Raw genomic sequence first — 21,137 nt, forward strand, 5'->3', positions numbered from 1 at the left:
ATTAACGTCTGTCAGTCAGTGAAAAGCGACAGCACTGGTATGGACTGACTTCTTTGCGCTGTTCAAGTTTTTCACAGACCCAAAGACTTGCATTGACGAGTCTTATCTGTGACTCTGATCAAAATCAGATGTCTGGGTTTTGTTTTTTTACTCTTAAGGTACCTTCACACTGAACGATATCGCTAGCGATCTGTGACGTTGCAGCGTCCTGGCTAGCGATATCGTTCAGTTTGACATGCAGCAGCAATCAGGATCCTGCTGTCCTGTCGTTGGTCGGAGCTAGAAGTCCAGAACTTTATTTTGTCGCTGGATCTCCCGTAGACATCGCTGAATCGGCATGTGTGACGCCGATTCAGCGATGTCTTCGCTGGTAACCAGGGTAAACATCGGGTTACTAAGCGCAGAGCCGCGCTTAGTAACCCGATGTTTACCCTGGTTACCATCGTAAAAGTGAAAAAAACAAACACTACATACTTACCTTCCGCTGTCTGTCCCCGGCGCTCTGCTTCTCTGCACTGGCTGTGAGCGCCGGCCAGCCGTAAAGCACAGCGGTGACATCACCGCTCTGCTTTCCGGCCGCTGTGCTCACAGTCAGTGCAGGAAAGCACAGCGCCGGGGACAGACAGCGGAAGGTAAGTATGTAGTGTTTGTTTTTTTTACTTTTACGATGGTAACCAGGGTAAACATCGGGTTACTAAGCGCGGCCCTGCGCTTAGTAACCCGATGTTTACCCTGGTTACCGGCATCGTTGGTCGCTGGAGAGCGGTCTGTGTGACAGCTCTCCAGCGACCAAACAGCGACTCTGCAGCGATCCGGATCGTTGTCTGGATCGCTGCAGCGTCGCTCAGTGTGAAGGGGCCTTTAGTCCCCAAATAGACACCAACATCTGAACAGGTCTTGTCACGTCCCACTGGAAGACCTGGCGTTAGATGGTCACGTTGGGTTATGAATCGCAGGCCTTCTTTAGAGATGGTGTGAGTCAGGTCTTATTTTAAATGGATTTGGTTTCCTTCGGTGATGAGGGCTTAGGACTCTTTTCATGCTGGCTGAGACCATACAGTCTGGTTGTTCTCTGCTGCTACTGCCTATCATTTACTCCCTCTATATATACTGGCTCTGGACGGTTAGTCCCTGCAGGTGAAAGACTTGTCTTCCTGTGCTGTGTGCTGAAGCGAAGTGGTTGGTGTAGAGTTATTGTAGTAGTGTTCTGTGGTTTGCTGTAGTACGTGTGTGTTTATCTCCTGGTCCCTGGTCCCATTTAGTTTATTCCTCCCTGTCCCTATTCTCCTCTCTATTGTTGGTTAGTGCTTTTGTATGATAGAGGTTTTGTGTTATCCCTGTTTTGTCTATGTGTCTTGTTTCCCTTATATTTCTGTCCCATGCCTCATGAAGGAGGGTATAGATCAGGGTTTAACAGGAGAATAGCAAGGTCGGAAACCCAGGCCTCCCCACCTTAAAGAGTACCCCAGGACAGGGATAGTTAGAGTCCTAGTTTCAGGGACAATATGAGGCTTTCTCCCGTACCGAAGACGTCACAGTGTGACAGGTACATTTTCTAGCCCTGAAAAACACAGATAGAACATGCACATGAAAACAGGCGTCTGGATAAGGCTTTAGTATGATTACGTCGTTGTTACTACAGTACTGTAGATATGGAGGGTGGAACACCAGTATTCACCCCGGTGGGTCTATACAGCCCAATTGTGAATCCATTTTTCCGTTGCCGCGTGTCGTTTTTTTGTCATCCCACCAGCGGTGAATCTGGTCCAAGCCCTTATCCTGGTGTAGACGACTTTCCGCAGCCGATTGTATGAATATAGGAAGGTGTGATGTTTTCCAGCACCTGAGCCAGATTCCGATGCGCCTACTGCGAGGTTTATCACACAATGCCGCCATTCTGTCACTTATTAATCTATTATTTTATCCTCTCGTGAGCAGGAAAGACTCGCTCTGCCTCCTGAACGGACGTCCTGGCCCCGGTCTAATTAAATCTCACTCCAGATTAGGTAGGCGGCTGACAGGGGCCCATTGTATGGCCCGAGGCGCAGGCGATTTTGGGATTTGTGGAGAGGAAAATCATTTAATCTTTACAGTAGGGTTTGGCCCACAATTCATTATGCAGGGTGAGGATGTCACAAGAGGGGGCAATATTACTTTTTAGGGCATGTGGTGCCCAATCCGTGACTTTCCAACTGCTGCAGAACTACAACTCCCAACATGCCCCGATCGCTCTAGCGTTACAGCTCGCCCCATTCTCTGCTATAAGTTATACCAGACACAGTCTGTAGATAGGTTTGCTGCTGTTTCGGGGGGATAAAGTAGCCATGTTTAAGTCTTGTCCTGTAGCCCCCTCAGATTGCACTCATTTTTCAGACTATGTCGCCCATATTGGGGCGCCTGGAACATTTTGGAAGCCATGTGTGTAACTGTATGAACCGAGGCATTCTGTATTTTATAGGTTGTCGGGTGACTGTTTAGAGAAAGGTACGTCATGACATTTTATGGTGTGTGAACATGGGTAGAGGGGACGAGGACCCACAGCGTGTAGCCTTTTCACAAATATATATGTATAGATGGAAATTATGAATAACAGTGTGAAACGTTTGTGGCAACAAATGACACAACTTTTCTGTAGGAACCTTTAGAGGTAAGGAAGATGTGAGTCAGGGGAACTAATACTGAAATTATTGAGTATTGCTGTGTACATGATCCTGGCGCTTTTATTGCAGGTATTTACAGGCTAGTAAATCCTGTAATTCTGACATTCCTCCGATGATGCTGCAAGTTATAGATTTCATTGAGGACATGCAAGTTCATTGCCGCAACAGCAGAGAGGATTTTTTTGCAGGTGTTTTACCACTAAGGACATTGCCATCTGGTGTCAAAATCAGGAACTGCACTTCTTAGCCTGTTTCTGTAAATTGTACTTGCATGACACCTAGTGGTAAGTTTGTATCATTGCATTCTAGAGTTAATTTTCCTAATGTGTTTTTTTTTTTCTCCCAGGTGCCTACAAAAAAACTTAAAAAATATGAAAAGGAATATCTGGCAATGAGAGAGAGCCAGTTACAACAAGAAGATCCGATAGAGAGGTACAAGGTAATAATCACAGGGGCATTTATTATTAGTGTGTACATTGCAAATGAGAAATTGCATGGCATTCTTGTAACCCTGCGAAAATGCAGCATTACATCGTGCACCATGACACCAGGACATTTTTAGAGTTTCATGCAATGAATAATATTTATTGTCCACTTCATCCATCACCTTGCTCTTACTATTGCATGCGCATGATATTCCTAATTAAAATAGGCAGATTAATATGGAACAGGCAGATTTCACGTAGAATCTTATAAAATTCCATTTTGATAGGCGATGATTGAGAAAAAAAAAGTAATTACTGGTTGCTATGGGCAACAGCATTGTGTTTTCCCCCTTTTTTTTGTAATGATGATCCCAAAAGGACATGATCACCTGAAACACGTGCCGACTGTAATACTTATATGGCATTTTTTATTTTAAATTTGAGTGAATAAAGATTTGTATTTTTATGTGACCTCTCTTCAAGGGGCTGGATTTTTTCCCATTGTATAACGGAGCCATATTTCTATAGTCTCTTTTTGTACATGATATATCCACAGGGTCTCTACTTGCTGCCGGTTATTCATTAATAGCACTGTAAACGTCTGTTCAGTTTTGCAGCCATTCAATTTATGCATGCCATTCAAAATCAAGATAAAAATCCAAAATAAATGACCACATCAGCCATATCTTTAGCAATGAGACACGAGTAGAGCAGATGGGTCTCTCCGGGGCTGCATGAGACTGTCTCCTAGGTGTGATCTATGCAGGCTTTGGTATGGTGTGTTTACAGAGCAATGGGGAAGGTAGGAGCATTCCAGGGCACAGCTGCAGCACAGGAGAAGTTTCCATAAGGGAGGCTGATTTTCATAGTTGATTTGCAAGGCGACTACACAAATGAAAGGGCACAATTATATGAATGACTCTGTTAGCAAGAAACACAGATTGAAGCCCTCTCCGTTTTTCTCTATGTAATGTGCACACTGCGTCTTTTTCAGGCACATTCCGCCCAGAACAGCGCTAAAAAAAAAAAAAATCCCTGTGAAAAAGAATTAACAAGTGCACAGCAATGTCAAAACAATTTTTATAGCTTATTTTTAACCGCTTCACGGCGTTCGGAGAAGTGACCTGACCATTCTTCAGGCGGCTTCTGCTCGGAAGACGCCATTATTTTATACATCTTATATGTAAGATTTAAGGGGAAAAAAAACGGGGGCAAAATTTGAAATCCAATACAACAAAGCAGACGCTTCAGGTAAACCACCGCTGCTTCAAAAACTATGCCGGTACGCCGCTATATAAAAGACGACGTGTTCCCATCCCCCAACACCGCGGCTCCTGCTCAGTTCCTGAGCCTGCTTCATACTTTCCATAGCAATTTATAACAAAAAATGCACATGGTGGGTTGTGAAGTGGTTTAATACAATTTTGGTTATGGCTTTAAAAGCCCTTAGACCCTGTTCAGTGGCGCCGGGCTCTACCGGCGCCTGTCAGACCCTACTGACTAAATTGTGGGTTCTGCCTTTGTGAGCGGCAATGTTTTTTCCCCAAAAGGGACAGAATCAGCAAACTTACACCCACATCTACTGCCTGTAGGAGAAGCTGATAATACGCCGTGTTCATGGTTTCTTTTCCATAGAAATGCTACCCGCTCGGCCTGGGCTGTGACACGCCATCCCTGACGACGACTCAGATTGCTTTATTTCATTTTCTCTAGTCCATAGATCTGATGTCACGCTCCAGTCGGCCCTGTAATTAACTCAGCCTGAACATAATTAGAGCAATGGGAAAATGACAGCAATTAAATATGTCGTCCCCCCTCGGAGTATAGAGTCCTTATTGTTTAACAGGAATCATCGAAGGTTAAGAGATTGAAGTTATATGACATACCTATGAAAACAAGTTAAAAGGAAAAATGGTGGAAATTGCCCATAGCAACCAGTCCGGTAACCTCCCTTATTTCCCAGCCTCTCATAGCACAATGACCCTCAGTGAATTTTCATTTTTGGAAATGTAAAGAAATAAAACCCAATCTTTATCTCTGGAATGCCGTTTAAGGGGCAGCCATCTCCCCTAGATACAGCTGTGGATGCCATCTCCCCTAGATACAGATGTGGCGGCCGTCTTCCCTAGATACAGCTGTGGCGGCCCTCTAACCTAGATAAAGCTGTGGAGGCCATGTACCCTAGATACAGCTTGCCGGCCATCTTCCCTAGGTACGGCTGTGGCTGCCCTCTCCCCTAGATACAGCTGTGGAGGCCGTCTACCTTAGATACAGATGTGGTGGCCGTCTACCTTAGATACAGCTGTGGAGGCCGTCTACCCTAGATACAGCTGTGGCTGCCCTCTCCCCTAGATGCAGCTGTGGCAGCCGTCTACCCTAGATACAGCTGTGGAGGCCGTCTACCCTAGATACAGCTGTGGCTGCCCTCTCCCCTAGATGCAGCTGTGGTGGCCCTCTCCCCTACATACTGCTGTGGTGGCCCTCTTCCTTAGATACTGCTGTGGTGGCCCTCTCCCCTAGATACAGCTGTGGCGGCCCTCTCCCCTAGATGCAGCTGTGGTGGCCCTCTCCCCTACATACTGCTGTGGTGGCCCTCTTCCTTAGATACTGCTGTGGCTGCCCTCTCCCCTAGATGCAGCTGTGGTGGCCCTCTCCCCTACATACTGCTGTGGTGGCCCTCTCCCCTAGATACTGCTGTGGCAGCCGTCTACCCTATATACAGCTGTGGAGGCCGTCTACCCTAGATACAGCTGTGGCGGCCATCTACCCTAGATACAGCTGTAGCTGCCCTCTCCACTAGGTACAGTTGTGGCGGCTGTCTTCCCTAGATACAGTTGTGGCGGCTGTCTTCCCTAGATACAGTTGTGGCGGCCATTTTCCCTAGATACAGCTGTGGCTGCCCTCTCCCCTAGATACAGCTGTGGCGGCCCTCTACCCTAGATACAGCTGTGGTGGCCATCTTCCCTAGATACAGCTGTGGCTGCCCTCTCCCCTAGATAGCTGTGGTGGCCCTCTCCCCTAGATACAGCTGTGGCAGCCGTCTACCGTAGATACAGCTGTGGAGGCCGTCTACCCTAGATACAGCTGTGGTGGCCATCTTCCCTAGATACAGCTGTGGCTGCCCTCTACCCTAGATACGGCTGTGGCGGCCCTCTCCCCTAGATACAGCTGTGGTGGCCATCTTCCCTAGGTACAGATGTGGCGGCCATCTTCCATAGATACGGCTGTGGCGGCCCTCTCCCCTAGATACGGCTGTGGCGGCCCTCTCTCCTAGATACGGCTGTGGCGGCCCTCTCCCCTAGATACGGCTGTGGCGGCCCTCTCCCCTAGATACGGCTGTGGCGGCCCTCTCCCCTAGATACGGCTGTGGCGGCCCTCTCCCCTAGATACTGCTGTGGTGGCCCTCTCCCCTAGATACGGCTGTGGCGGCCCTCTCCCCTAGATACGGCTGTGGCGGCCCTCTACCCTAGATACGGCTGTGGTGGCCCTCTCCCCTAGATACTGCTGTGGTGGCCCTCTCCCCTAGATACGGCTGTGGTGGCCCTCTCCCCTAGATACGGCTGTGGCGGCCCTCTCCCCTAGATACGGCTGTGGCGGCCCTCTCCCCTAGATACGGCTGTGGCGGCCCTCTCCCCTAGATACGGCTGTGGCGGCCCTCTCCCCTAGATACTGCTGTGGTGGCCATCTTCCCTAGGTACGGCTGTGGCGGCCCTCTCCCCTAGATACGGCTGTGGCGGCCCTCTCCCCTAGATACGGCTGTGGCGGCCCTCTCCCCTAGATACGGCTGTGGCGGCCCTCTCCCCTAGATACGGCTGTGGCGGCCCTCTCCCCTAGATACTGCTGTGGTGGCCATCTTCCCTAGGTACAGCTTTGGCTGCCCTCTCCACTAGGTACAGTTGTGGCAGCCGTCTTCCATAGAAACGGCTGTGGCAGCGTCTTCCCTAGATACGGTTGTGGCGGCCATCTTGTATAACGAAGGTGGATTCCCACTAATGCTGGGGCTATAGGGTCAGACACAGAATGGCTGGACAGTATATTGGTGAGAGGTGTCCCTTAAAAAAGCTGTTGTCCCTTTTCTTTCAGTTTGTGTTTGTAACCCAGATGTCTCCTTTCTTCGCTCTGTGACTCGGCGCCTGATCGATCGTTGGCGTCCATGTGTGAGCTCCTGTGTCCTGTACACGGGCCTGGTTAGCTCGGAAGGAGACGCCACGGTAGACCCTGAAGGAACGAGCGACACCAAGTGATTTAGTTATATTAAATTCCTGTAAATACAACTAGTACTAATAAAGTTATTTTGGTGTGAGAGAATTCTCCTGTTTCTTTCCTGCTCATGTTACCGATATGGTGTATGAATGGCGGGTTTGTCCTCTAGGCTTCATTCCAGCTCGGAAACTGAGTTTCTAAATGTAGACTCGGCCTTATGGCCAGAAATCGGCCCTTGTAAATGGACATTAGGCTGTGCTCACACTGAGGTTTTTGAGCCCTTCAAAAACAACAAGTTTTTCAATCAGAAACCACTTCAAGAAATGCTCCTTTTTGGGAGAAGTTGTTTTTGGACATGTTTTTCTTTTCCTGTTTTTGCAACCTTTTGACTGGACAGTGTCTAGCTGGGAGCAGATTCCATCAGGATCCGCTTCAAAGAAGTGACGTGCACTTTTTTATTCACTAGGCATTTTTAAAAAAAACCTTTCCGGTGATTAAAAACGTTTGTTCTCTAAGCATAAAACGCTTCAGGAAACTCTGCTTTTCTCTAGAGTTTGTAATCTTGAGCGTTTTTTTTTTTCACAGTTTTAATTAATTTCCTGAGTATTTTTTTACTATCAATTTCCTGACTTTTTTTTCTTTCTTTTTTTTAGTATTTTTTTCTTAATGGAAAATGCTTGAAGAATGTACTATTTTAATAACTTGACGTCTTTTGAAAGCCTGAGCATATAATAATAATATAATAATAATAATAATAATTTTTATTTATATAGCGCCAACATATTCCGCAGCGCTTTACAAATTATAGAGGGGACTTGTACATACAATAGACATTACAGCATAACAGAAATACAGTTCAAAACAGATACCAAGAGGAGTGAGGGCCCTGCTCGTAAGCTTACAAACTATGAGGAAAAGGGGAGACACGAGAGGTGGATGGTAACAATTGCTATAGTTATTCGGACCAGCCATAGTGTAAGGCTTGGGTGTTCATGTAAAGCTGCATGAACCAGTTAATTAATTTTTTTTTTTTTTTTTTTTTTTAATATAGGCCACACAGGGATCGTTAGGTTAATGCATTGAGGCGGTAGGCCAGTCTGAACAAATGAGTTTTTAGGGCACGCTTAAAACTGTGGGGATTGGGGATTAATCGTATTATCCTAGGTAGTGCATTCCAAAGAATCGGCGCAGCACGTGTAAAGTCTTGGAGACGGGAGTGGGAGGTTCTGATTATTGAGGATGCTAACCTGAGGTCATTAGCGGAGCGGAGGGCACGGGTAGGGTGGTAGACTGAGACCAGAGAGGAGATGTAGGGTGGTGCTGAGCCATGGAGTGCTTTGTGGATGAGGGTAGTAGTTTTGTACTGGATTCTTGAGTGGATGGGTAACCAGTGTAATGACTGGCACAAGGTAGAGGCATTGGTGTAATGGTTGGTGAGGAATATGATCCTGGCAGCAGCATTCAGGACAGATTGGAGCGGGGAGAGTTTGATAAGAGGGAGGCCGATTAGTAGAGAGTTACAATAGTCCAGACGAGAATGAATAAGTGAAACAGTAAGAGTTTTTGCAGAGTCGAAAGTAAGAAAAGGGCGAATTCTAGAAATGTTTTTGAGATGCAGGTAAGAAGAGCGAGCCAGTGATCGGATGTGGGGGGTGAATGAAAGGTCAGAATCAAGGATGACCCCAAGGCAGCGGGCATGTTGCTTTGGAGTAATGGTGGAACCGCACACGGAGATGGCAATGTCAGGCAAAGGTAGGTTAGTAGAGGGAGAAAACACGAGGAGTTCAGTTTTTGACAGGTTTAGTTTCAGATAGAGGGAGGACATGATGCTAGAGACAGCGGTAAGACAATCACTGGTGTTTTCTAATAAGGCAGGCGTGAGATCAGGAGAAGAAGTGTATAGTTGGGTGTCGTCAGCATAGAGATGGTACTGGAAGCCAAATCTACTGATTGTTTGTCCAATAGGGGCAGTATACAAAGAGAAGAGGAGGGGGCCTAGGACTGATCCTTGAGGAACCCCAACAGTAAGGGGAAGGTGAGAGGAGGAGGAACCAGCGAAACATATAGACAGCAAGTCGTTTTTACATGGAAATCAATAGATCCATTCTTTTGAGCATTTTCTCAATGCTTTTTCTGGTGTTTTTGGTGCACAAAAATGGCAAATATAGACTGTGTGTACATAACCTAAGGGGAAAAAAATCTAAAAAACTTATATAAACAGCAAAATGGATTTCCAATAGAACTTTCCCAAGCATTTTGTAAGCATTTTTTTGTGAAGGTTGTTGGGAGCAGATTGGTTCCAAAAAGCTCAGTGTGAACATAGCCACCTTCTCCTAGAAAAGCTCTATAGATATATGGCCCCTGAGGGAGCCTGCATGGTGATACACGGCCTTCTCCATACACTGTCGTACAGGGGCGTCTGCACTGATATCTCCTATCTATTTGTATTATATCAGTATATTTGTATATATGTAAATTAACTCAATACTTTCCATTATTTTCTATGTACTTTTCAGAAGGTTCTCGAAAACATAATATCATTAATCTCTTAGCTCGGTCCGTAAGCAGATTTTAGGGGCTGCAACTGTACGGACACTAATGGACATGTACTGATTAGCGCCTAGGGTGCACTCTGTTACTACAGTGGAGTAATTCACAGATACTGGAATACGGCTGCTTGGACCTGGCGTAGTGAACTGTAGCTTCGAGGCAGAAAAATGTTGGCAAATCAGTGGCACAATTTTTATTTTTACAATTCATTGTTAGCCTATGTTCACACCAGGCCTTTTTTTTCTGCATTTTTAATGCAAATTTTAGCTGTGTTTTACAGTGCCAGCAAAGACTATGGGATTTCAGAAATCTCATGTACACATATTGGTTTTATTTTCCTGACTGATTTGGGAAACTGCTGCTTTTGTGAAAACTGCAATTTTGTCACTTCTTTCAGCATTTAAATAAGTACAAAAACGCACCAAAAACCCAAGGAAGTTGAATCATGTTTTTGGGGGGCACTAAACTTTATCAGCATGCACAATAGACAAAAGCTGCTTTTTGTAAGCTGGTTCCGAGAGCAGGTTTTGCCAGCATTAAAAAAAAAATGCAGTGTGTGTACATAGCCTTACAGGTGTCAGAAACTGTATTATATCCTTACACATCTATAAATGCCATTCTCGTCAGTGCAGTTGCATTGATTAGTTGTCTGGTTTTTACTCCTACATGTCCATACAGCAAAATCAGCAGCCATTTTTTAGTATGTTTTACAAGTAGTAACACAGGATCACACGTGACTGACGGGAAGTAGAAGCGCGGCATAACCGTTATCTCTCTGCAGCACAGGAGAAATTCTCCTGACTGGCGGCTTTGCCCATGTGCACGTGTGCCCACACTGCCCGGATACTCGCACACCCAAGTGTTCTCCTACTTTGACTACATCAGTTTATTATGGGCGCAGATGCACTCGTTTGGGAAACTGATTCTTAGGCTGTGTGCACACGTTGCTGATTTTTCGCGTTTTTTTGCTATAAAAACGCTATAAAACTGCAAAAAACAGCATACAATAAGCATCCCATCATTCAGAATGAATTCCACATGTTTTGTGCACATGATGCGTTTTTTTTCCGTGAAAAAAACGCATCGCGGTAAAAAACGCAGCATGTTCATTAATTTTGCGGGGATTTTTTTGCGGATTTCCCAATGCATTGGGAAATGTCCGGAAAAAAAAACGCATCAAAAAACGCGTGCAGATTTCTTGCACAAAATTTCAGGTTTTTCTCAGGAATTTTCTGCAAGAAATCCTGAATGTGTGCACATAGCCTTAAGGCTATGTGCACACGTATAATGGTCCACTGAGGATTTTTCCGCAGCGGATTTGATAAATCTGCAGGGCAAAAACTCTGCATTTTTGCTGCAGATTTATCGCGGATTTACCGCGGTTTTTCTGCGGATTTCACTGCGGTTTTACAAGTGCGGTTTTCTATTTCTGCAGAAAGAAGTGACATGCTGCGGAATGTAAACCGTTGCGTTTCCGCGCGTTTTTTTCCGCAGCATGTGCACAGCGTTTTTTGTTTCCCATAGGTTTACATTGTAATGTAAACTCATGGGAAACTGCTGCAGAAACGCTGCTGATCCGCAGCGTTTTCCGCATCATGTGCACATACCCTTAAACTCTAGTTGTTAAATATCCCCACAAAAAAAATAAATCGATATGCAGCAAATTTTCCTTCCTGGTTTTCTGGGCTTAAAATCCACGATGTATTAAACAGCCAACACTGCTTAAGATTTTACGGAATCTTATTTACGTAGATTGGGAGACAATCTGCAATGGAAATTGACCTGATCTGCGGATTTTAAATCCTGCGCTTGTTAGTTTATGCTTCAGATTTTCATCATGGATTTTTCACTCTTTGGATGAAATCTGCTGTAAATCCGCAGCAAAATTTGCAACAAATGCTCTGAGAAATTGTAGTTCTACAAAAAGTGCCGGGAGATGGTGAGAAGCAGGATCCTGCATAGATGTAGTGACAGGAAGGGACTAGTCAGCGGACGCCTCCCGTGTCCCGGCCGCCCTGGGCTCCTCTGTAATCAGGAGCAGCAGATTATCATTACCTCCAGGAGGAAGTATCTGCAGCCGCCTCCCTGGGTCCAGCCCCAGTCACATCTCCCCTTGGTCTTACGAGTCTGTGCACGGTGAAGGTAAGTCCCTGCTCCCACCGCTTGCGTCCTTGTCTCCCCCGCTATGAGCAGTGTGTGCAGGTGTCTCCGCTTGGCTATACAGGAGGATTGTTCTGTCCGAGCTTTCTTTGTGCTCTGTGCCATAGGTTGTAGAATATATTTTGTCCCGATAGATCTATCCACAAATCTTATAAAACCAGGAGATGAGCAGTTAGATCTTGCTGCTGGGGACCGGTCCGGTCCACCGTGGTGGCAGCCGGTCTTCACTTCAGCACTTATTAGGCTCCGCTATGTCATGACATACTTGTATGTCACGGGGCCTAGAAAGGGCCAAAGGTGCTCAGGATGCCGAGTACAGGAGTGATGTCCGACTGCCGCGGAGGGTCGGACTGAACGCCACACCAGGGCAACGCAAACCAAATTGCTTGTCTCTGCGTAAGACCAAAATGTCATCACTTTGGGAATAGTTTATTCGGTTTTTAAAGGACCTCAAATGAAACTGCGAGTAGCACATTGGTATGTAAGGCGCCATACTTTTCTTTTCCGATCGGTGACTTGTCAGAAACGTTTGGCGCTCCTTGCACGGTTTTCGGTAGCAGTGTGCACACGCTTCATATAGTAACTCCATGGAGTGTAGGTGTGGGGAATGATTCCTCTCTAGAATAGGTTCCTGTGATGTTTTCTATACAAACAAGGCTCAGCACTTTCTCATTTTCTGCTCCGGCACGTTGTGCATCTTGTCACTGCTTCTCAGACTCTAAGGCTGTGTGCACATGTTGCGTTTTCTCAGTGCAGATTTGTCACAAACCCTGAAGGGTTTCCCGATGACAGTAAAGTACATGAGGTTCCTGAAGTCCCATGCACACGTTGTCTATTTTTTTCCTTGCAAATATAAATCTGCTGCATGTCAATTCTTTCTTTGCTGCAGATTTCATCCATATTAATGAGTGGGAAAAAATCTGCACCAAAAATTCAAGTAAAAAAAAAAACTCCCATTTCCACTGCCCAGAGATGTAGAAATTTCTCCACCAAATTCTTAACGTGTGCCGCACACCCTTGGTTATAATGGTTTGGGTGGTATATACTAGATAACTACTTTGTGCATACACTTCATACCCAGGAATATAAGCTTGTTGTATCCTTGTCTGTAGAATTGGCGTAAATATATTAATGTCACGTCAGTTTTCAATTATTGATGTGCAAAGTTGAAAACTGCTTGTAAAAAGGATTTTAGTGTGTACAGATTTGAAGCTGGTGAGGTCTCTGCCAAAATGCGGCACATGGTAATCTGTCATGAAAGGGAACAAATGTAAATATTAGGCAATTGTGCACCAGTCTGACCAGTATATCCGTAGGCTGCACCTTGTGGTGTGGGGTGAGGCTGAATTCATACATAAAGTTTTACGCAATGTTCTTAGTGTGACCTTTTCCTTCTATGAAGTCCGTGTGAGCACAGCCAGGAATCCATCGTATGTGATCTCTTTGCTCTTAGATTATTTTCAAGCCCACCATAGCCGGCCTTCATACCGTTATGGCAGCGAGGAACCTTGCCTCAATGTTTGTCAGGCTACGTAATATTTTTTTTTTATGCAATCGTCTGGCGTAACGACTTTTAGTAACGCTGCAACCGACCCTTCCTCTGTCTTTGTGGACTTGCAAAACATTTGTGTGCACTCACTTTAGCACAACATACGTTGCTTTACTTACAGGAAACCTGACAAAGCCGTCACTTTTACAGGGATCGGAGGCGAGAAAAATATAATTTTTCTGTATATCTCTATGCATTGGGATGATGTATAAAAAGACTCTATTTATTGCATAGAGCTACATGCTGCACCAAAAAAAACGTGATGCAGAAGTGGGCCTCGTGCTTTGACTTTTTTTCTTTTTAGTGCATCTGCTCCAAAACTGCTGCTGAAAGCGCTTTCTATTCACTTCTATGGGAAATCCACCTGGCTGTTAATATGATGTGATTTTGCAACTGTAAAAAAAAAAAATTGAGGGGAAAAAAATCAGAAAAAAAAGTGTTTACATTAGTGGTTTCCATTTTGAAAACTCGTCATATTTAATGCCTAAAAAAAAAACAACATAAGATTACAGCCTTTATTGCATCAAATGCTCCCTAAAAAAAAAGAAAAATGCAGCATTTCCTCTATTTGGGAACATGGTCTTATACCGCCATATGGTGCAACATTTAGGCTATGTGCACACTTTGCAGATTCCACTGCGGATTTTTCTGCAGCAGAATTCCAAAATCCGCAGTGAAAACCCGTCGTGGTTTTTACTGCGGATTTATCGCGGTTTTTACTGCGGTTTCTTCTGCGGATTTTCATCTGCAGTTTTCTATTGGAGCAGGTGAAAATCCGCAGAAAAGAAGTGACATGCTGCGGAATGTAATCCGCAGCCTTTCCGCGTGTTTTTTTCCGCAGCATGTGCACTGCGTTTTTTGTTTCCCATAGGTTTACATTGTTCTGTAAACTCATGGGAAACTGCTGCAGATCCGCAGCGGTCAAATCCGCTGCGGATCCGCAGCAAAATCCGCAAAGTGTGAATATAGCCTTACAAAGTAGAATGTAAAGGAGGGGGGGACTGGAACGAGCGGGCTAAATGGGGACACCTGTTTTTCCGTCTGCCGCCATCTCTGAGCTGTTAATGGCTTCTTCCTTGTGAACTAAGCCATGGAGAAATGAAGGTGTTGGAGAGGAGTCTGCTAAGATCTCCGCCCGGGATGGCGGTATTTGCTGCGTTATTTCCATCTAGTTCCGTTTTCTGTGTTGTCATCAGTGCAGCGATGGAGGCACGTTCACTTCTCGTAAATGCCAAGTATTACGCCGTATGGCAGCACGTAGAGCCGCTCTGTTTCCTGCACAGCAGCAAGTCAGGAAATAACCCGAGCTTCCTATCGCACTGACAGTCGGAGGCTTCAGCACAAGTTACGGGGGAAACTGTCTCCAAAAAGAGCAGCAATTCACCTCCAAGACCCCGAGTGTCGTGCGCTGGTTACATAAGGACTGTAGGCACGAGCTGCAGTCTAGATCAGCTGTAGAGAGAACTACAACTCCCAGGTTATGTTGGGAGTCGCTGCCTAATTGCACCGAGCGAGGTAGGCCTGCGGCGAACACCCAGCAAAAGTGCGGGTCCGGAGCCCGGGACCTTCTCGGATACACCTAGTTTTGGGAAAGCTGCTGTGTATCACTGTCTGTCTGTGGTGAGCGCACATTGCCCGGGGCAGGCTGCTCCTCCGCTTGTGAAATCCGCGGCTTGTTGCTTCTTCCTGCCTTGTCCTGCCGAGCAGTGAATTGCACAAGATGCTGCACGATCAGGACCAGCACCCGTCCATTGTGTGTACAAGCTTTGCCAATCTGACGCCGTGACCAGTCCTCAGAGACCGTCGTCATCTTCTGCCGTCTTACCTGAAACAACACCTCTTGGGTTACAACTCTCATCGTCCTCGCCTGTCGTTCTGATAAGCAGGACGGGGATGTGACCAAACAGGTAGATCTAGTGCTGGAGGAGGCGGCACACGGAGACGTGTCCTTGAGGTCTGGTCTCGCGTTTTATCGCAGATGCTTTGCTTTATATTCCTCCTTTTATAGATGTTAGGAGTAGTAGTAACCATCTGCTTGTTCTTCCCCCACAGAGAGAAAACCGCAGGTTACAGGAAACCAGTATGAGACTGGAACAGGAAAATGACGACTTGGCGCACGAACTGGTCACCAGTAAGATTGCTCTGCGCAATGACTTGGACCAGGTGAGACGTCTTACCCCTTTTTGTGCACAGATCACGGATAAACTATAATGAAATTGCCTTTTTTTTTTTTTTGCGGAACCGAATGTATCCCAAAAAAAAGGAAAACCGAGACGTGCCGTACTTTCTTCCATGTTGTGGATCAAACTCCCCCGTGCAAATGTTTAATAGGTGGAAGCAAAGATGTTTTTCTTATGAGAAAAACGGATGCAACAAGGATTGGATCCAGCATGGATCAAAAAAAGACCATGTTTAATGTATGAGAAAAAATGACCTGTGAATACAGTCTTGGGTCTCATTCACATACGATTTTCTTGTACAAGTGCTTTCCATGGTTTTCACGGATATCACTCACGCTCGTGATAGTCTATGGGGCCGTTCACTTGTCCGTAAATTATAGGCAAATACATGTCCAATTTTGATCAGAGCGTGCGATCAAAACCAGTAATGCAAGTCCGTGGGTCTGTGAAGGAAACTGGACCGCACTTGGATGACATCGGAGTGCAGTCCAATTTTTACAGACTGTCACATAGGAGAAGGCGAAGAATGTTTTTTTCTTCTCCATATACGAGAAAAACTGATGGCACTTGGACCAAACCCTTTTAGAAGTTTTTGGAGCAGAATCTTAAGTGAAAACTCTCAATCTTAAAAATGTTAAGTTTCTGATCCAAAAACTCCACAAAAAGGCTGTGTCTGCACACAGTGAGGCACTGAGGCATGAGGTTTACAAGCTCCATGGCTCCTTTATTCCTTTTCTCCTGCCCACTGTAACTTGCTTTATTCGGTAAGGATGAGGCTTTGCCGTAGAACATGGCTGTGCGGTCTGTCTCTTACCAATGCTGCCAACTTTTACCTTCTGCAATTTTTGGTTCCTAGGCTGAAGACAAGGCCGAGGTGTTAAATAAGGAGCTTCTGCTCACTAAACAGAGGCTGATTGAAGCCGAAGAAGAAAAGCGCAAACAGGAAGAGGAGACGGCGCAGGTGAGCGGACGGCGCATGGTGCATGAATGCGATAAGAATCTGCTTTAGCAGCTCTGCAATTTCTGATGATACTATTCGTGGTTGCTCTGCTGACCCAATACCTGTAAAATATGTGAATATTTAGTAAATGCGTCTTCTTTGCGCCCCCGCAGCTAAAGGAGGTTTTCCGAAAGCAGTTAGAAAAAGCAGAGCAAGAAATTAAAAAGACAACGGCCATCATAGCAGAGTACAAGCAGGTAAGTGTCAGCCAGTATGGTTATGACTGCGGGCAGGGGAGCAGCCTGCAGGGGGCGCTCATTATAACATGTGATGTTACTCTACCCAATCGGGTGAGATATCAAACATCCCAAAATGGCACTAAAGGGGATTTCTGGTGTCAGAAAACCCATTTCACGACTGCAGTTTGTTTAAAGAAAAAAAGAAACAAACTAAGCTTTATTCACCCTCCTCGGGTCCAGCAATGGCTCTACACTGCTGCTCCCGATGTCTACGATTGTCTGCAGCACTGCAGCCAGGAACTGAGCTCAACAGCTCTCAATCGCTGCAGACCACAACGGGTATCGGGAGCAGCGATGGAGACTCCGCTGCGGACCCAGGGAGGATGAGTACAGCGCAGTTTGTTTCTGGCGTCAAGGATTTTATGAAACCGAAAAACCACTTTAGGGGATGTGCACACGACGCCTTTTCCAGGCAAGTGAACATGCAGATTTTTTTCAAGAGAAAGACAAACGTTAGATGTGTATTTTTTTTTATTTTTTTTTACTATAACATCCTTTTTAGCGTTCTTTGGTTGTTTCTTGTGAGCTTCTTCGTTTTTTGGGGGGAAAGGAGGGAGGTGGGTTTTTTATTTTTTACTGGTGTTTTCTGGAATTTTTTTTTTTTTTAGCTCTATTCAACAATGAAGAAACCACTGTCATTTTTTTTAAGTTACTCAGACACCCAGGCATTTGTTTGAGCTTTCACATTGACTTGTGGAGCATCCTCAGACCTGAAGACACCAGGAGGATGGCTGGGCCACTTCTTGATGTCTTTGGGAGCTTGGATACAGACACTTAAAATGCTGAACATGTGAACAGCAAAGTCTTTTTAACACAGACACATCAATTTTTCCAGCGTTTTCATGGTGCTTTTTCTGGCGAGTTTTGGAGCTGATCTGCCTGACAGACATTGTGTGCACATTCCCTAAAGGTTATTGAGGAGGGTACAGGATCTCAGACTTTTGAGTAAAGTTTATGTAGTGGCTCAAACGCCAACTTCTGCCATTCTAAATGATCAGCACACACATTCGACTAATGCTGGCAAACCCCACGGACAATTGTCGATCCGGCACGTCCGATTTTGGACCATTGATCATATGGTCTCCTGGAAATAAGCTGCAGTCAGATGGGACTGGGGAAAGGCGCTCGCATGGAAAACACAGGAGCTCCTGTATGGGAGAGTTACACGATCGGCCAAAGCTTTGTTTTGCTGACATCCATCTAATGTGTATGGCCGAATTTAGTCTAAATAACGCGATAATAAATCCATTGTCTTCTCTCTGATTTTAGATATGTTCTCAATTGAGTACTCGGCTGGAACAACAACAGACCGCCAGTCGGGAGGAGCTGGAGATCGTAAAGGTGAGACGCCGTCAGCTATCAGACATGCGAGTACAGCACTGGAGGCAGCGTCACGTCATTGCTTTCCGTTCTGTTTGTACAGGCCAAGGTGATGTCCTGCAGTCACTGCAGCGAGATCTTCAGTAAGGAAGGATCGGCACAAAGCTCCGCCGGTGGCAAAGCCGGCGATGGAGGAGATGACGAGAAGGACTCCCTCATGAAGCACCTGCGAGAGATGGAGCTAGAGCTGGCACAGACCAAACTGCAGCTTGTGGAGGCCAAGTGTAGGATACAGGTACATAGGACGATCGCACGGTTAGAGATGTCATCCATAAGGCCGGGGTCACACTTGCATGTGCAGTGCGAGAAACTCACGCATCTATACCCGACACTGCCGCCAGCGGATCTTGAGCGTTCAGCTGCATAGAAATACAAGCACGCTCTGGTCCCGAGTGCCGGGTATTGATCCGTGAGTTTCCCGCACTGCACACGCAAGCGTGACCCCGGCCTAAGAGTAATTTCCAAAGTAAAACATTATGATGGAGGGATGAGGAGGAAATGCCACCTGGTTCTCTATTGTATCTAGTGGCTTCCTGCAATTATGAAACTACTAAAAATGTGCAATTTTTCTGCACAATTGGTAAAAATGCTAAATAAATTTAGCGAAGGGTTGGAGCACCTGCAGTGCCGCTTCCCAAAAGTCATAGTAGCTTTCCGCTGCATCATTAGAAATGACTATTAATGGCCACAAGATTCTGCAGAGACTGGACGATCATTAACAGCCAAGACATTTGCAATGCACTTCTAATAATTGTCCGGAAAGCCACCGTGACTTTTAGAAAATGGCTCTGTAGCGGCTGCACCATGAAATGCCACGTAGGACCCCACTGATCTCCAGACCCGAAGTTGACAGCCTCATGTACGCCTTTGAGACTGTTGAGCTCGGGTCAGGAGACAGTCCGTGCTCGGACCCAGTGTGAGACGTCTGCATGAGACTTTAGGTAATATTGCGACAATTCTGCAACATTTTTATTAGTAAATGACTCGTTATTTGCAACACGTCATGTTGGGCTCTGTCTTCTGTGTCCCTGTAGGAGCTGGAGCACCAGCGAGGAGCGCTGCTCAACGAAATCCAAGCTGCCAAAAACTCCTGGTTTAGTAAAACCCTGAACTCTATTAAAACTGCCACAGGGACCCAGCCTCCCGCACAGTCCCCCCAGGGAGCCCAAGCCTCCAGCCCAGTCCTACAGGCACCCAAGGAGAGCACATAACAGCCGGAGGGAGACCCCACAAGAGCACAAGACGACCAAACGGGAAGCGGAGAACCGCAAGCAAAGGAAATTACTACAGGGCTGGACGCCATCATGGGCCCGGCCACGGTCTACCTTCCTTGCCGCAGATTCTTGCTTCGCCTAGGACTGAACTTTGGGCTGCTGCCACTTTTACACTTTATTATTTTAACGGACTTGTATTATTTTAGTATAAACATGGGTCCTGGGGCTTTAGCCGGCGGGTGATCCTCTTGGATACATTCATAGGCTTTAGCCAGGGCTGCCTGATTCATGTACGTGTTTTGTATGTATAAAATGTTTCAGTGAAAATACAAATGTTTATAGAAATGCATATTTACATATCGGATAAAGAAAAAAAATTGACACATTGCTGCCTAAAAAGTGCAAAAAAAAATTTTTTTCTTTAATTTCACTAATGGTCTTTGGGATTTCTGCCCTCGGACACAGTGTTGTATTGTATGCAACTTTACATTTTATTAACCCATCACAATACTACTCGTAATAAAAAGTCATTGCTAAAACGAGGCGTGTCTTTCATTGTGCAGCTTAGATTTTAATCAGACTCTTAAGCTTCTAGATAGTGAATTTAAAGTGGACAAACCAGTTATCAACTTAGTTAACCCATTCATTTAAACGAGGACTCTAAAGGTACCGTCACACTATACGATTTACCTACGATCACGACCAGCGATATGACCTGGCCGTGATCGTAGGTAAATCGTAGTGTGGTCGCTGGGGAGCTGTCACACAGACAGCTCTCCAGCAACCAACGATGCCGAGGTCCCTGGGTAACCAGGGTAAACATCGGGTAACTAAGCGCAGGACCGCGCTTAGTAACCCGATGTTTACCCTGGTTACAAGCGTAAAACTAAAAAAAAACAAACAGCTCATACTTACATTCTGGTGTCCGTCAGGTCCCTTGCCGTCTGCTTCCCGCACTGTGACTGCCGGCCGCTGTGCTCTGCTTTCACTTTACGGCCGGCAGTCACAGTGCGGGAAGCAGACGGCAAGGGACCTGACGGACACCAGAATGTAAGTATGTGCTGTTTGTTTTTTTTTAGTTTTACGCTTGTAACCTGGGTAAACATCGGGTTACTAAGCGCGGCCCTGCGCTTAGTAACCCGATGTTTACCCTGGTTACAAGCGAACGCATCACATCGCTAGATCGGTGTCACACACACCGATCTAGCGATGACAGCGGGAGATCCAGCGATGAAAGAAAGTTCTAAACGATCTGCTACGACGTACGATTCTCAGCAGGATCCCTGATCGCTGCTGCGTGTCAGACACAGCGATATCATAACGATATCGCTGGAACGTCACGAATCGTACAGTCGTAGCGATCAAAATGGTATAGTGTATAACCCTCCTCCTGCTAACATATCAATTCTTCGTATGGCAATGGGCTTCTCCTTAAAATATCCAGATGCGAATGTTATTTGTATGGGTGACTTTAACCTCATTATGGATAACTCCATGGACAGATTGAGATTAGATGACACAACATCCGGAGAGTCCTTACCTCAGACCCCTACCCAATTGGCACTATTTATGGAAGG

At 45.9% G+C, this 21,137-nt stretch overlaps 1 protein-coding gene across 9 annotated transcripts in view; it reads left to right on the forward strand.

Annotated features, from left to right (window-relative positions):
• The window catches only part of RABGAP1L (RAB GTPase activating protein 1 like), a 304,875-nt gene extending 284,776 nt beyond the window's left edge, over positions 1-20,099 (forward strand). For 5 of the 9 annotated variants that reach the window (XM_069737819.1, XM_069737817.1, XM_069737818.1 and 2 more), the window contains 7 exons: positions 3,007-3,099; positions 15,600-15,710; positions 16,584-16,688; positions 16,841-16,924; positions 18,236-18,307; positions 18,390-18,581; positions 19,381-20,099. In XM_069737819.1, the coding sequence (XP_069593920.1) occupies positions 3,007-3,099; positions 15,600-15,710; positions 16,584-16,688; positions 16,841-16,924; positions 18,236-18,307; positions 18,390-18,581; positions 19,381-19,557 (834 nt within the window). In that variant the 3' untranslated portion in view covers positions 19,558-20,099. Of the gene's footprint in view, positions 1-3,006; positions 3,100-7,168; positions 7,392-15,140; positions 15,301-15,599; positions 15,711-16,583; positions 16,689-16,840; positions 16,925-18,235; positions 18,308-18,389; positions 18,582-19,380 lie in introns of those variants that run through there. The other 4 variants (XM_069737824.1, XM_069737820.1, XM_069737821.1 and 1 more) reach the window with 4 other exon arrangements.
• Positions 20,100-21,137: the final 1,038 nt, after the last annotated feature.

This window comes from Ranitomeya imitator, chromosome 8, assembly GCF_032444005.1.
Source record: "Ranitomeya imitator isolate aRanImi1 chromosome 8, aRanImi1.pri, whole genome shotgun sequence".
In the NCBI taxonomy this organism is placed as follows: domain Eukaryota; kingdom Metazoa; phylum Chordata; class Amphibia; order Anura; family Dendrobatidae; genus Ranitomeya; species Ranitomeya imitator.